This window comes from Aulonocara stuartgranti (assembly GCF_965226115.1).
Source record: "Aulonocara stuartgranti genome assembly, chromosome: 20".
NCBI classification, from domain to species: Eukaryota; Metazoa; Chordata; class Actinopteri; order Cichliformes; family Cichlidae; genus Aulonocara; species Aulonocara stuartgranti.
Genome location: NC_138956.1, coordinates 23,926,048 through 23,938,168, shown reverse-complemented (window position 1 = coordinate 23,938,168; position 12,121 = coordinate 23,926,048). Strand labels below are relative to the sequence as shown.

General features: G+C 40.0%; 1 protein-coding gene across 1 annotated transcript in view; it reads right to left on the bottom strand.

The window, feature by feature from the left end:
* Nucleotides 1–347: 347 nt before the first annotated feature.
* LOC309697354 (cadherin-4-like) overlaps nt 348–12,121 on the bottom strand; it is a 255,100-nt gene continuing 243,326 nt past the window's right edge. Inside the window, exons 13-17 of the mRNA XM_082519216.1 lie at nt 10,289–10,528; nt 8,725–8,961; nt 7,524–7,663; nt 7,276–7,440; nt 348–4,702 (exon numbers count right to left, since the gene is read on the bottom strand). Of these exons, the coding sequence (XP_082375342.1) occupies nt 4,496–4,702; nt 7,276–7,440; nt 7,524–7,663; nt 8,725–8,961; nt 10,289–10,528 (989 nt within the window). The 3' untranslated portion in view covers nt 348–4,495. The remainder of the gene's footprint in view (nt 4,703–7,275; nt 7,441–7,523; nt 7,664–8,724; nt 8,962–10,288; nt 10,529–12,121) is intronic.

The following is a 12,121-nucleotide window of genomic DNA, read 5'->3' as shown; positions in this document are numbered from 1 at the left end:
TCCATGCAAATAACATGCAAAGTTTTTTTTTTCTTCCTTCAAAATTACATTAAAGGCTTTGTAAAAAGACTTTACTGTCATTTACGTGAAAATATGCACATTAAGGAATATCACTGTCCTAATGTTTAGTGTAAATTATATAGCTTTCTTATCTGCACAAACAATCAAGAGTGACAATTTATTGTCGTGGAAAAAATGCGTAAGAGAAAAACTTTTCAGTGTACTATTTAAGACAAAAAAATAAAGGTCTTTTCACAGCACATTAGCACTTTAAAAACAAGATGAGTGCGAGGAAAGGCGACGTGTGCAGGAATCAGCGGGTGACAAAGAAAAGACAAGAGGCAGTGTTCTTACAAGGAGGGGAAATTTTATTTATAACACATGGTGCTGACAGGGAATCTCCAGCTCAGCGTCTATATTACAAGGTTGATCTGCAAGGCTGCGCATGTACTGTACGGTATTTGGAAACCAAGATTGCAGTGGCACTATAAACACACGCTTGAAACAACAGACTCGTTCCCTTTTGGTTTTTTTTTTGGTTGTTGTTTTTTTTCTTCATTTTTTTTTTACAAAATGGTACAAACAACAATACAAAATATTTGTGCTGTTGACAATTTACAAAAGAAGTCTTTTGACTCAATAACTGTGCAATTTTTTTTTAAAGTTTTTTTCTTTAATCTCCTCCATTTGAAACAATGTGACTATGGTACACCAGAATGCCTTCTGGACTGCAGCGCCTGTCATGCGGGCTGCAACACTTTTTGAAATGTAGTATGGTTACTGTAATAGAACTCATCTGTCCATTATAAAAAAGACACATGCAAAAAGCTCCAATTGTACAGTTACAGTTTGGCTAACTTTGTCTCTTTAGCTTCAAGCAAATACTACATTATGTACACTTGGACTTGAATAGCATTAGGATAACTCTTATGAAACACTGCTTCTCATCTTTGTGTTTCTAGCCTTTGCAGGACAATAGTTTGGCTTCTGTCGGAGCGTCCCGTCACGCATGTGTCCATGGTCAGGCAGTGTCCAGAGTGAGATTAAATGTCCCTTAACCAAAGCAGAAATCAGGGTCGGACTACAGCAGTGCAATACTTCTTTCTTCCTTCAATCTTGTTTGTTTTCCCTCCATTTAATAGAGGGACAAGACAAGTGGACCAGGTAACAATTAATGGCCAAAGCTCCTTTATTTCCCCAAATAAACTGCATTTTAATGGGGAGCCAAGTCTGATGCAAACCACTGATATATTTGCTGCTGTGTAACTGTGAGTCATTAACATTCAGTATTGTAATGTCATTGCGTTATCTAAACAACGCGGTTCTAAAGGTCAGTTAGGTTGTCTAAAGTGGGGCCTCGTGTTTCGTCTGGCCCTGAATCTGGTCTGAATGTCCAATAAGAAAGTACGAGTAGTCTGTGAAGCATGTCTTTATTCTACGAACACTGGATGGTCATCAGCAAAGTCGCAGCTTTACTGCTGGATTAAAACAACGCTGAACGGGCTCATATATTATAGAACACTCACATATATACAGTAAGGCCTAGAGGAGTGAGTGTGTGCTAGTATAGACTGTACAAGTTGGTTTTAAGTGGAGCCTTTTTGCTAAAAATGAAGCAAAAGTTGAACAGCGACACGAGTATGGCTGTAAGCTCTTACAGAATCCTACAGATTCTTTTAAATGCACATGGCTTTTTGTGAAATATAGTTTGCCAGGTATTTGTTTTAAACAAAACTACGGTGAAAGGAAATGCAAAGACTGCACGGAAACAGGTAAATCATGTCATCAAGTGTATAAAAATGTTCCGTATATACAACACTTATGTCAGAAATAATCACAAATAGCAGAAAGTAACAGCTGTGTTTATTTTGTGTAGATATTCTGGAGGCTGAGGAGCTTATCCAGCTGTAAGCTGGGGGAACCACTCTGTTTCTCATGTCTGAGCTGAGAGCTGCGCTGAACATCGCCACTTTCTGGCTTTACAATGCAAGGTTTGACCTACAACTACCTAATTTTAAGAGATTGTTACCCTGTTCGCCTTATTAATTACACTTATAGATGCTGCTTTCCCTGTTCATAGTTGAAAATGAACGTTTTAACTTCTGTTCAGTTTGCATAAAAAATACATTTATCTCATCACAAGTCAACTTTCATACATCCATTCTGAGAGCATACTTACTTTTTCCATGTCATCACTTTTCACGTTTATACTTATACTGTATATTTAATCTGTTTAAACCGACCAGGTGAAGAACTGAAAAGCAGCAGCAAGAAGGGGGAAAAAAAGAGTAAGAGTCCCGGATCCTTCTTGTCATATCATGTGAATGTGACTGTTACTGATATTTCCACGAAGCAGTCATTATAATCATTATTTATAGACGATCTGGTCAGTTCACATGGAGCTCAAACGAGCCACCACTGAAAAGCGTTTTAATTTGCACTTGGAAGATAAGGAAAGATTAAACCTTTCTATCTGTAGCCAGCGTCTGGTCCCTCTGTGAAATGTTTTGGGTATTTAAATAACATAAAACAGAGACTAAAGCTCCCCCCCCCCCAGTTCTCTTTACACTGCCCTGAAATATGATTACAAAAACCCACGGGTAGCGCTGCTTTTTCATTAAGTCACAACAAAAACTGCCTTTCAAAATGTCTGTCTCATAGAAAAACGTTATTACTGAAGCTTTAGTTTAGCTTTTTCTGCTTTGATAAAGTGCAGAATTTCTTATACTTTCCCTTCTACTAACTTCTTTTTAAAAACCTCTTGAACTCAAAGCCAAAAATTTTAGGAGAAAATTTCAGATGAATGAAACGCTGCCTGAAAAGAGACAGATTGTGAAGGCACTAAGTCCCTGGCTGAGGCTCAATTCCCACAGTTTCTCTGACAGGGACCAGCACCAGAGTTTGTATATTAAAAGTTTGTTGAGAAACAACAGTGAGTCAACAGACGGATAATGAAAAAAAGGGAGACAGAAGGACTCAGAATGGGGCCTGGACAAGATAACTGTTCTGTAAGTAATGCTATCAGAGCTATTTAAAGTTATCTGGTAGTTTCTTCATAAATGTACATTTAATATAGTTTCTGTGGCGCTTTTACTGCATGATAACTGGTGCCATGTTATTACCTTTAGACGCAAATATCTTGCATCTAAGTGACGAAACGGTTCTCCCACTGAAACGCTACGTCCAGATGAAAAGAATCAACCTTTTGGGATTTGGATGCACATAAACACGCAGACTTTAAGTTATCCTAAAGGCAGAATCATGTTAAATACCTTCATTTTCCTAAATAACCCTCACCTGTACATACATAGTTAAACATTACAGAGGTAACACGTGTGACTTGTCAATCTTCAAATTTAGTAACAAGCCGTATCGAGTTTTCGCTGCAAACGCAGGGAGCTCAAAACAAACACAGCTGCTATTGAAGCCACGATAAACAAAGACACATAATGCATTTCTTCTCTAAGACAGTCCTGTTATGTATTTTTGTGATTTAATTCATCACATTCAAGTTGGCTGTGATCTAGGAGCACAGATATGCCTGACTTGAAAAATTAATGATTTGTCCATAAGTTACAGACACACTGTAGGCCTATGTACAGTACGTCTAGCATAAAGCGCCCTCGTTGGCCAGTCACCACTCCTCTGAAACCAGTACTGAGATCTCCCGCAGCTACCACAGCCCTGCACGACGGGAGAAATGACAAGGGAGGTGTGAATTAAAGGGTCAGGGGGTCATATGGGGGCGTGTAAGTCCAGAGAATGGCAACCAATCCTGAGTTAGCGGGAGTCAGCTAAAATACGCACCACTGAAGGCACTTTTTTAAACAACAGTGCTTCTGTTCTAAGTAATTCAAGTTCAAGAAAGAATAAACCGAGGCCCTTCGTGCAGGAAGGACTTTCATATCGATGTTCTTGTTCTCCTTTTCTTATCCTTTGTTTGCCTCAGACAAAGCAAGCAGCTCAACCTAAAGCTTCTTCAGAGAGTCGGGCGGGGGCTGACAGCGAGGGAAAAGCGATGACCCTCGGGAATAGGGAACAGCTTGAATCGAAGAGGGGTGAGGATATAAAAAAAATAAATACAAATAAAAGGCTACACAAACATAGGTAAAAAAATGAAAATCTGACAAGAGGAACTTAAACCTAAATCTAGCATATAACATTCAAATGGAACAAAAGCACAACAGTTTGAAAATTAATGAGAAGTCTGAAAAATCAGAGCTTCCATTTCAGTCACAGACAGGCTTAGAGCAGGAGACGGTTGAGAAGAGCACCCGAAACTGACTCATGGCGCTGGTCCTCTGTGGTGGGCAATTTGATTGGTTGGTTGGTTGGTCAGTCCGTTGGTCAGTGTGAACATGTCCTTGTTATCTTGTGTTCAATAAGGATGTAATAGCCCCTTGTTTTAGGGGTCAGAGCATGGCAGGCCAGCTGACGGGACAAGGATGTGTGTTTGCGTGTGTGTGTATGTGTGTACGCGTGCGACTGGGCAAATTTAATCATCATCCCCTCCTCCGTACATGTCAGCCAGCTTCTTAAATCGGGGGCCCCAGTCATTGAGGTAGTCATAGTCCTGGTCTCCTGTGCTGGAGGAGTTGAGGGAGCTGACAGAGCCAGCGGTGGAGCCGCTACCCTCGTAGTCAAACACCAGCAAGGAGTCGTATGGAGGAGCCGTAGGATCGTTGTCTGCTGCTCTCAGTCCCTGAAGAAGACGGGAAAGCAGAGAAGTCAGCTGTTAAACTGTTGCACTACTTTATGTGATTTGTATGTTGAGCGATATTCCTCAAAGCCATTAAACTCAGCGTTGCATCAAACTGACATTTAATGTAAATCATGCCCTCATTTATAGCATATTTGTGTATATACTGTAGCATTGCATAATTAAATAATGTCAGCTTGTTCAAGGTGCTGTGAATCGTACCTGTTGTATACATGGGGGTCTTTAATGTACCCATACTTAACATTGTACAAAATCATCTTTATGTTTAAGTAAAACTATCAAACATTACAGAAATTGATGCATTCATATAGTTTTTATACCTCTACATGTACATGTGAAGCTAACAGAAGAACCTGATTGCTGCAGGTTTTACCTAAAAGCAGCTGGGTAGCATTGTGGTAGTGTCACCTTTGAAGCAGCAGAACAGAGTTCCCAGACACTGTGCGGATAAACAGTCAGATGCTGGGAAACCCGAACATGAATGGATGGAGTTATCAGAAGCCAAGATGACAGACATACAGGAAAGCTCCACCAGAGGGCAAGAAAGCAGAAAAGCCATCAACATGTGTGCCCTCCCAATCATCAGAAATGTAGTACATAGGAGGCATGATCCAAGATGAAACACAACACAGAGGCTGTGATAATGGCAGCACAAGCACCAGATTCATACACAGGACCAAAGGTGCAGAGATGCCTCTGGCAAAGTCCTGCACATTAGTGCAAGCTCAGCCAGTTTAAAGGACCATCTTTGCTGCACACTGATTAGATACACTGAGGACGGCAGAGGTAATACCCTCCAAAGCTTAACTTGGTGAGGAACAACCGGATTCTAAATAACAAATCAGCAGAACAGAGTCAGAGGGAAGCTGTGATAGATATGGCAACCAAAGCTGAGAGTTAAGTCTTAGAGCATCCACAACATATATGCTAATAGACCAGTTTGACCTTTGTTTTGCATTGTTCTGTTTGGTTTAGGATCTTCTAAATCATAGTGCATAGAAAACCACAATAAAAATGTATTCTTAAAGATTATGCTCAGAAAAAAGGCACAAGAAGTGAAAAGATCTTAAAGAATTACTAGTTATTTTTAGAGGTATGTATCATAGCAAGCTAATTTAACAACAACAAAACAACCTTTACAGGATCCACAGAAAGCTTTTGGTAAATATCACTGGTTGTAGAAAGTATGCTGCATCCTAAAGGACTTATCTCACCCTGCTCATCAGCTGTTTGAATGTCTGCCCTCAGGCAAACGCACTAGCAGGCACTAGCACGATTAAGAAACAGGTTTGTTTGTTTTTTTCAAATCCCAGAACCACCATCTCACTGAACTCTGCTCTGAAATCACACACCATAAATCAGTAACAGACCAATTCAATCAGCACCTGCTGCAATACTATTTACTATCTACTATTTATACACAATCTTCTTAGACAAGTGCAGTATCTTTATAAAACTACTGTGGCCACTTTTGACTCTTTTAAAAATATCTGAACATCTGGAACTGTGTTTGTATCTTTTACATACCTAATAAGTTCAATTTCTAGGTAGTGTGCAGAGTTGTTGTGGTTTTTTTCTTCTTCTACATAGTGACGATATAGAAATTGCGAGTGTATATGGTTGGTGTGGAACTTTGCTTCTCAATAACAGGCCAAAAGTTACTGAGCCTCAGCCACAACATTATCAATATTAACAATGACAGGTGAACAAGCGAAGTTTCTCATGCCCTTACGTGTCATACTGTTTACACAGCACGATTGGCACCTACACAACCTCATTGTGTAGGTGCCAATGATTGATCCGTGAATACAAATACAAAACTCAGGAGCTCTTTGTTTCAATGTGCGATCATCCCTTTTCATCAATACTTTGACACAGTTTCATAAATAAGATATGACGGGGTCTTCATGTTATCTGGCAAGGCTCGATTCTTTGCTCGCTTCCAAGAATGATAAATTGGGGCCATCGACCTGAAGGTTAGCTAGGTGAAAAGAATGGACTTCATCCTTTTCAGTCACATAATGAGAGATACTATGGATAGAAACCTAAAAAGCTTCAATCGGTCTGGGCACAGTGCATGGCAATATCACCATGTGTTTGCTGTGTTTGTGTTTAACCAGACTGCTGAAGCGAGCTCAGGTGAATGCATGTGTGAAAGAGAGAGAGTGAGAGAGAGTCAAGGCTGGATGGATCAAAGCTGAACAGCTGCCAACACCTCTCGAGTGTGAACGTGTTGTCACAAGTCTGTCAATCAGCATTTTCTCGCATCAGTGTTCCAACGCTGGAGTTGTGTGAGTGGACAGTGCTCATTTGTACGTGTGTGTGCGTAAATTAACCCGGCACGGTGAGAGGAGCTGTAACATAAAGCAAAACCTGTCGTTCCCATCACCCTGGTAGAGTTCTACGTTTTGAACAACATTCAGAATAAGTAATCACGTTAGGTGTCAGATTGACGGAAAGTAAAAGTGAGTGGTCCATCTTATAGCGGGAACAAACAATCTAGTAACAGTGGAGCCATTGTGCATGCAAAAGATAATGTGTGCTTATAAATCTACCTCATGGATGAAGTCTCCGATGTCTCCGGGGTGGGGAACAACAGGTCTGATCGGATACTGGGACTCTGGGATGATCGGACGCTCATCCACCCTGCGGACACCAGGCGGCTTGCTGATGATGTGCTCCAAGGAGTCGGGCTGCTGCAGCTGGCTTAAGTCATAGTCCTGCAGAGAAATCTAAGTAAGGTACAGTCTGAAACAGAACGCGTATTTGTGTATTTGAGCAAGTGCGTCTCTCAGGATCTCACCTGGTCCTCTTCTCCTCCTCCCTCTTCATCATACTTGAGGATGTTGTCCCTGACATCATCTTCAGGGTCAATGAGCAGTTGCTTTGTCTGCCTCTCCTTCTCTCTGCGCTTGATCCACACCACAAACAACAGCACCATGCCTGCAATGATACACACATGAATGTGAAAAAACCCTATGGTATGTTGCAACAACCTCTAAAAAACAAACTAAAAGCAGACAATCAGATAAGTACGTAGTAAGGTTGCATATAAGCACAGAGTGCAGATGCTAAACATGTATAGCGTTTAATACGTTTAGCACGTTTGTGTCGGACTTGGCAACATTTAATTAAATGTCGGTTTTACTAATGCATCCTGAGGAAGCTGTTCGCCATTCGTCCTGAGGGATAAAAGACCGTCAAGAATAAACAACCTAAGTTTATGTTAACATGACAAACTGCAAAGTACAATGACATAGCTATGCCAACACAAAACCACTTAGGGAGCCGGTTGGTGGATGAATGGGCCCAGCAGGCAGATGGCTGCTACTCATAATTTATTTCCTCCAAACAGTCCCTTTAACCACAGCCACTATGACCTTTCCCTACTTAATCATACGGTTAACGTTTCAGTAATATGAATCATGACGAACAATTTTTCTTTGTTATTGCGTTTCATTTTTTATCCTTAAGTTTTTATTATCTTTGTAGTCTTATCTATCTATTTATATATTTATGGTTATTTCTGTGTGATCTTGTGCTTGTATATGTCATCACTGCAAAAGCTTGGTGTGCTGTACTTGAGTAAATAACAAGAAAACAGATTCAATTAGAATTCTGGGTTAATAGGAGTTATAAGATAATAGAAGATTCTAAATAATCGAAACTTTTAAAACATTTGAAATGACCTATTGGGATTGCCATACACAGTGTGAACACAGCAGCAACAAAGTAAGGCAAGACTGATAGTAGCATTTTTTCTCTACCAGGAAAAAAAAAAACACAAAAACATCTCATCCAGAGATGCTGGAGAAGATTCAAGCACTCCAGGCATTTATCTATTATACAAACTGGTGCTGATGTTATTGTATTGTTAAATATTTTATGTCTGTGCCATGTACTACACTTTTTTGAGGAATCTAATCACAGACAACTTTTCTACAGCAAATGTGTGGGTACGTGATATGTTTGAGAGCATCGCTGAATGAATAGCAAAAACTCACTGAGTAGTATGATAATGCAGATGAGGATGGAGATGATGGCTCCAGTTCCAAGGCCAGCAGCTGCCACGGCCCCGAGGGTGGTGCAATCTCCGTTTTCATCGCAGGGACACACCTTAACTTTGATGACTGACCTGTTGGACAATGGAGGGTTCCCGGAGTCTGACACGATTACAGGGACTTCATACACTCCAGGCTCTAAATATATTTGATACCGCAGACTCAAACGGGCAAAATCACCTGTAAAGGGAAAAGAGACATTACTAACAATCACATTTCATTTTTCAAAAGGATTATTTTTTTCCTGGGTTACAAATAGTTTAAATAACCGTATCCTCAAAAGTTGATTCTGCTCATCTGGATGTAGAGTTCTCCCACTGAAAACGTTACATCAAGATGAACAGAATCAACTTTTGGGGATTTACTTACCTGGATAATTGAGCATGCATCAAGACATAAAATAACTGTAATTTACATGTTTTATCTACATTTAATAACAGATATTTGTAAAAAAAATAAATAAATACTGCAGCCATTTAGTGAAACTTGCAAACAAAAATATAGCGTAAAAGGCAAAAAGACAAAATTCAAATGAGCATATGAATAGCAAATATTTGGTACGAACACCTTTATTCTGCAACACAGTCTGAACACTTAGGCAAGCTGTCTTGTAATTTCTTTAAGTAGTCTTCAGAAACAGTTCTGCAGACTTTCTGAAGGACACTGAAAGCTCTTCTTTATATGTTGACTATCTTTTGTTCTGTTTTCTGTCAAGATGATCCAACACTGCTTCAATAATGTTCAGGTCTGCGCTCTGGGGAGGCCATTGTGTATTTCCTTTATCCAGATATCTTTTTACTGCATTGGCAGTGTGTTTGAGATCACTGTCATGCTGAAAAATGAAGCTGTTGCCAATCAGATGCTTTTCATTCCATAAGAACCATTGCTACTAATTTTAGTCCAATTTTTGAGTAATTTGGCTTCTTGGCAGCCACCCTTCTACTGAAACCATTTCTGACGAGGCTTCAATCAAAGATGAATCAATCAAAAGGCTAGATGCATCTCTCAGGTCCTGTGTCAGGTCTTTGCTAGATCTTTTCCTATTTCTTAAGGACATGACCTATCACTTTTTCTTTTGCCGTCCTTTTGTTCAGTTTCTTCAAATTTTCTAAGGACACACTGCACAGCACGCTGGTACATGCCAAGTTTTTTGTTAAAATCTCTTTGAGAATCACCTCGTTGGTAGAAAATTACTATGTTATCCCTGTCATACTGTGCTATGTGACATTTTTCATTGGTTCAACTAAAGAAATTTGAACAAATTATATGTTTGTGTGACAGGGTGCTAGTAAAAAAGTACTTAACGATGTAATAAGTATGGCTCCTTGAAAGCAAAATAAAAAGAAATGGTAAGCTACTCAAGACTTTTTCACAGTAATGTACATGAACATGCACATGGTTAATAAACGCGTAAGGAGATTTTTGATGCATTGTCAGAAAAGTAAAAACGAAAACGTTTTTTGAATTTTTTAAATTTGATCATTTCTCTTCAGTGGTAACACCTTACCGCTGATCCTAGAAATTGTCCAGTTACGTCGGATGGTGGTGGGAAACGTGGGCAACTCGAAGACAAAAGGTCCAGCGTTGGGGTCTGTGTCGGCATCAGCGGCAGTGATGTTGACACCGTTGATGCTCCTGTACGTCCTTTCACAGATCTGAGACTCTTTGGGTATGAGTGCTGGGGGGTTGTCATTAATATCTATCAGATAGATCTGCAGTGTGCCTGTGCCGCTGGCTGCAGGAGAGCCTTAGAGCAGAAAGAGAGAAGCAAAAAAAATAATATCACGACAGGAGGAAAACATGACAAGAGAAGATGTGTGCAGTGAAAGGGACAATTGAAGGGGAAGAGAGAGATGTCGAAGGCTGGCAGAAGTGAGAGAAATAATGAAAGAAGATGAAAAAGAGAGATACAAAAAAGGAACGAGAAGAGGTGATTGGAGCATTGTTCATTCACAATGACGATGAAAAGGTAGGAATACTGTGAAGCTGCAGGAGAATTTCTACACTTGACAGAAACACTTCTGACAGTTATGCTTTCCAGTTCTTCTTTTAGTCTTACAGCAAAATCAAACCCATCACAGTCGATCCAGATGGTGGCACAGCGCATCCAATCTTCTGGAGCGAGTCTAGGTACAATAATGATGACTGTAACACAACTAAACAAGTCTTTGTCTATGTGTATTACACTGTTATATGATAGTCGTTTACCATTTTGGACATAAAGGCACTTTTATTTGAAATATTAACAGTACATTGCTTTAAAACAACTAATGGGACATTGTCAATGCACATTGACAGTCCTTCACTGTCACACAGACAATCAGTTGAATACTTGAAATTAAACACAGTATACACGTGTGTTTATGTATTAAAAGTAAATCTCCATAGAACGTATGCAGGGAACATTTAGAATGTAAAATAAAGGTGTTGTTGCAAACTGAAAGCAGTGTTGCATCATTTTTAAAGTGAGATCAAGTTGTACTAAGAATCTAGGTGATTTTCTTTTCTGTGTTGAACTCTCAATGACTGCACTAGACTGGCTCATTTACCATTTTTAGGTAGTAATCACATTATACATATAAATCCGCAGCTATTGCCTATTAGCAAGGTGACAAAATTGTGACATTAAACGCTCTAAACTTTACACCAATGTTGTTCTGACTCAGCTTTGTAAATCTGTGGAAATTGTCGAGGCAACTTGGTCTGATACTGATGTAGGCATGCCATTGTAAGTGCTGCTTTAACTACAATAGTGTCAGCCTTGGAGTGCAATAACATGCACTGGTGCACACAGACACACTCACACTTCGTCTACGGGCACAATCTAGAAGCTTCTGCATTGACCGAACACAGCAACAGACCATCAGCAACTGCATTATGGAGAACTAGGAATAAGAAATAGACACTTTAAACAATCAGGGAGGGAGATAGCTGAGCAAAGTGATGAATGCATGAATGCGTATGTGCAGCAGGAAAATGTGGCAGAGAAACATCTTAAAAAAGGGTGCTTAGCGGTATAAAGCTCAGCGTTGTTTATTGAGTGTGTGTCAGTGGGTGACAGCCCTTAGCTTTCCCCAATTAGGAGTCATTTCCCTGTCATGCCCCACTGGCCCAGTCATCACATGGAATCAAGCGACCCCAGGGCTCATCTCTGGCATGAGATAAGGGCAATGCAATTTACAAAGATTTATGCAAAGCTTACAGATCTGCCAATTAAATGTGGCAACAGAGCAAGACGTTTGCCACAAGAAGGGTGAGACACAGCTGAAGACAAGGGTCTGGAGTGAGTCTGTTATCAGTTCGAGCTCTGTTTCACTGGTAACACTATGGTTTTTCGATT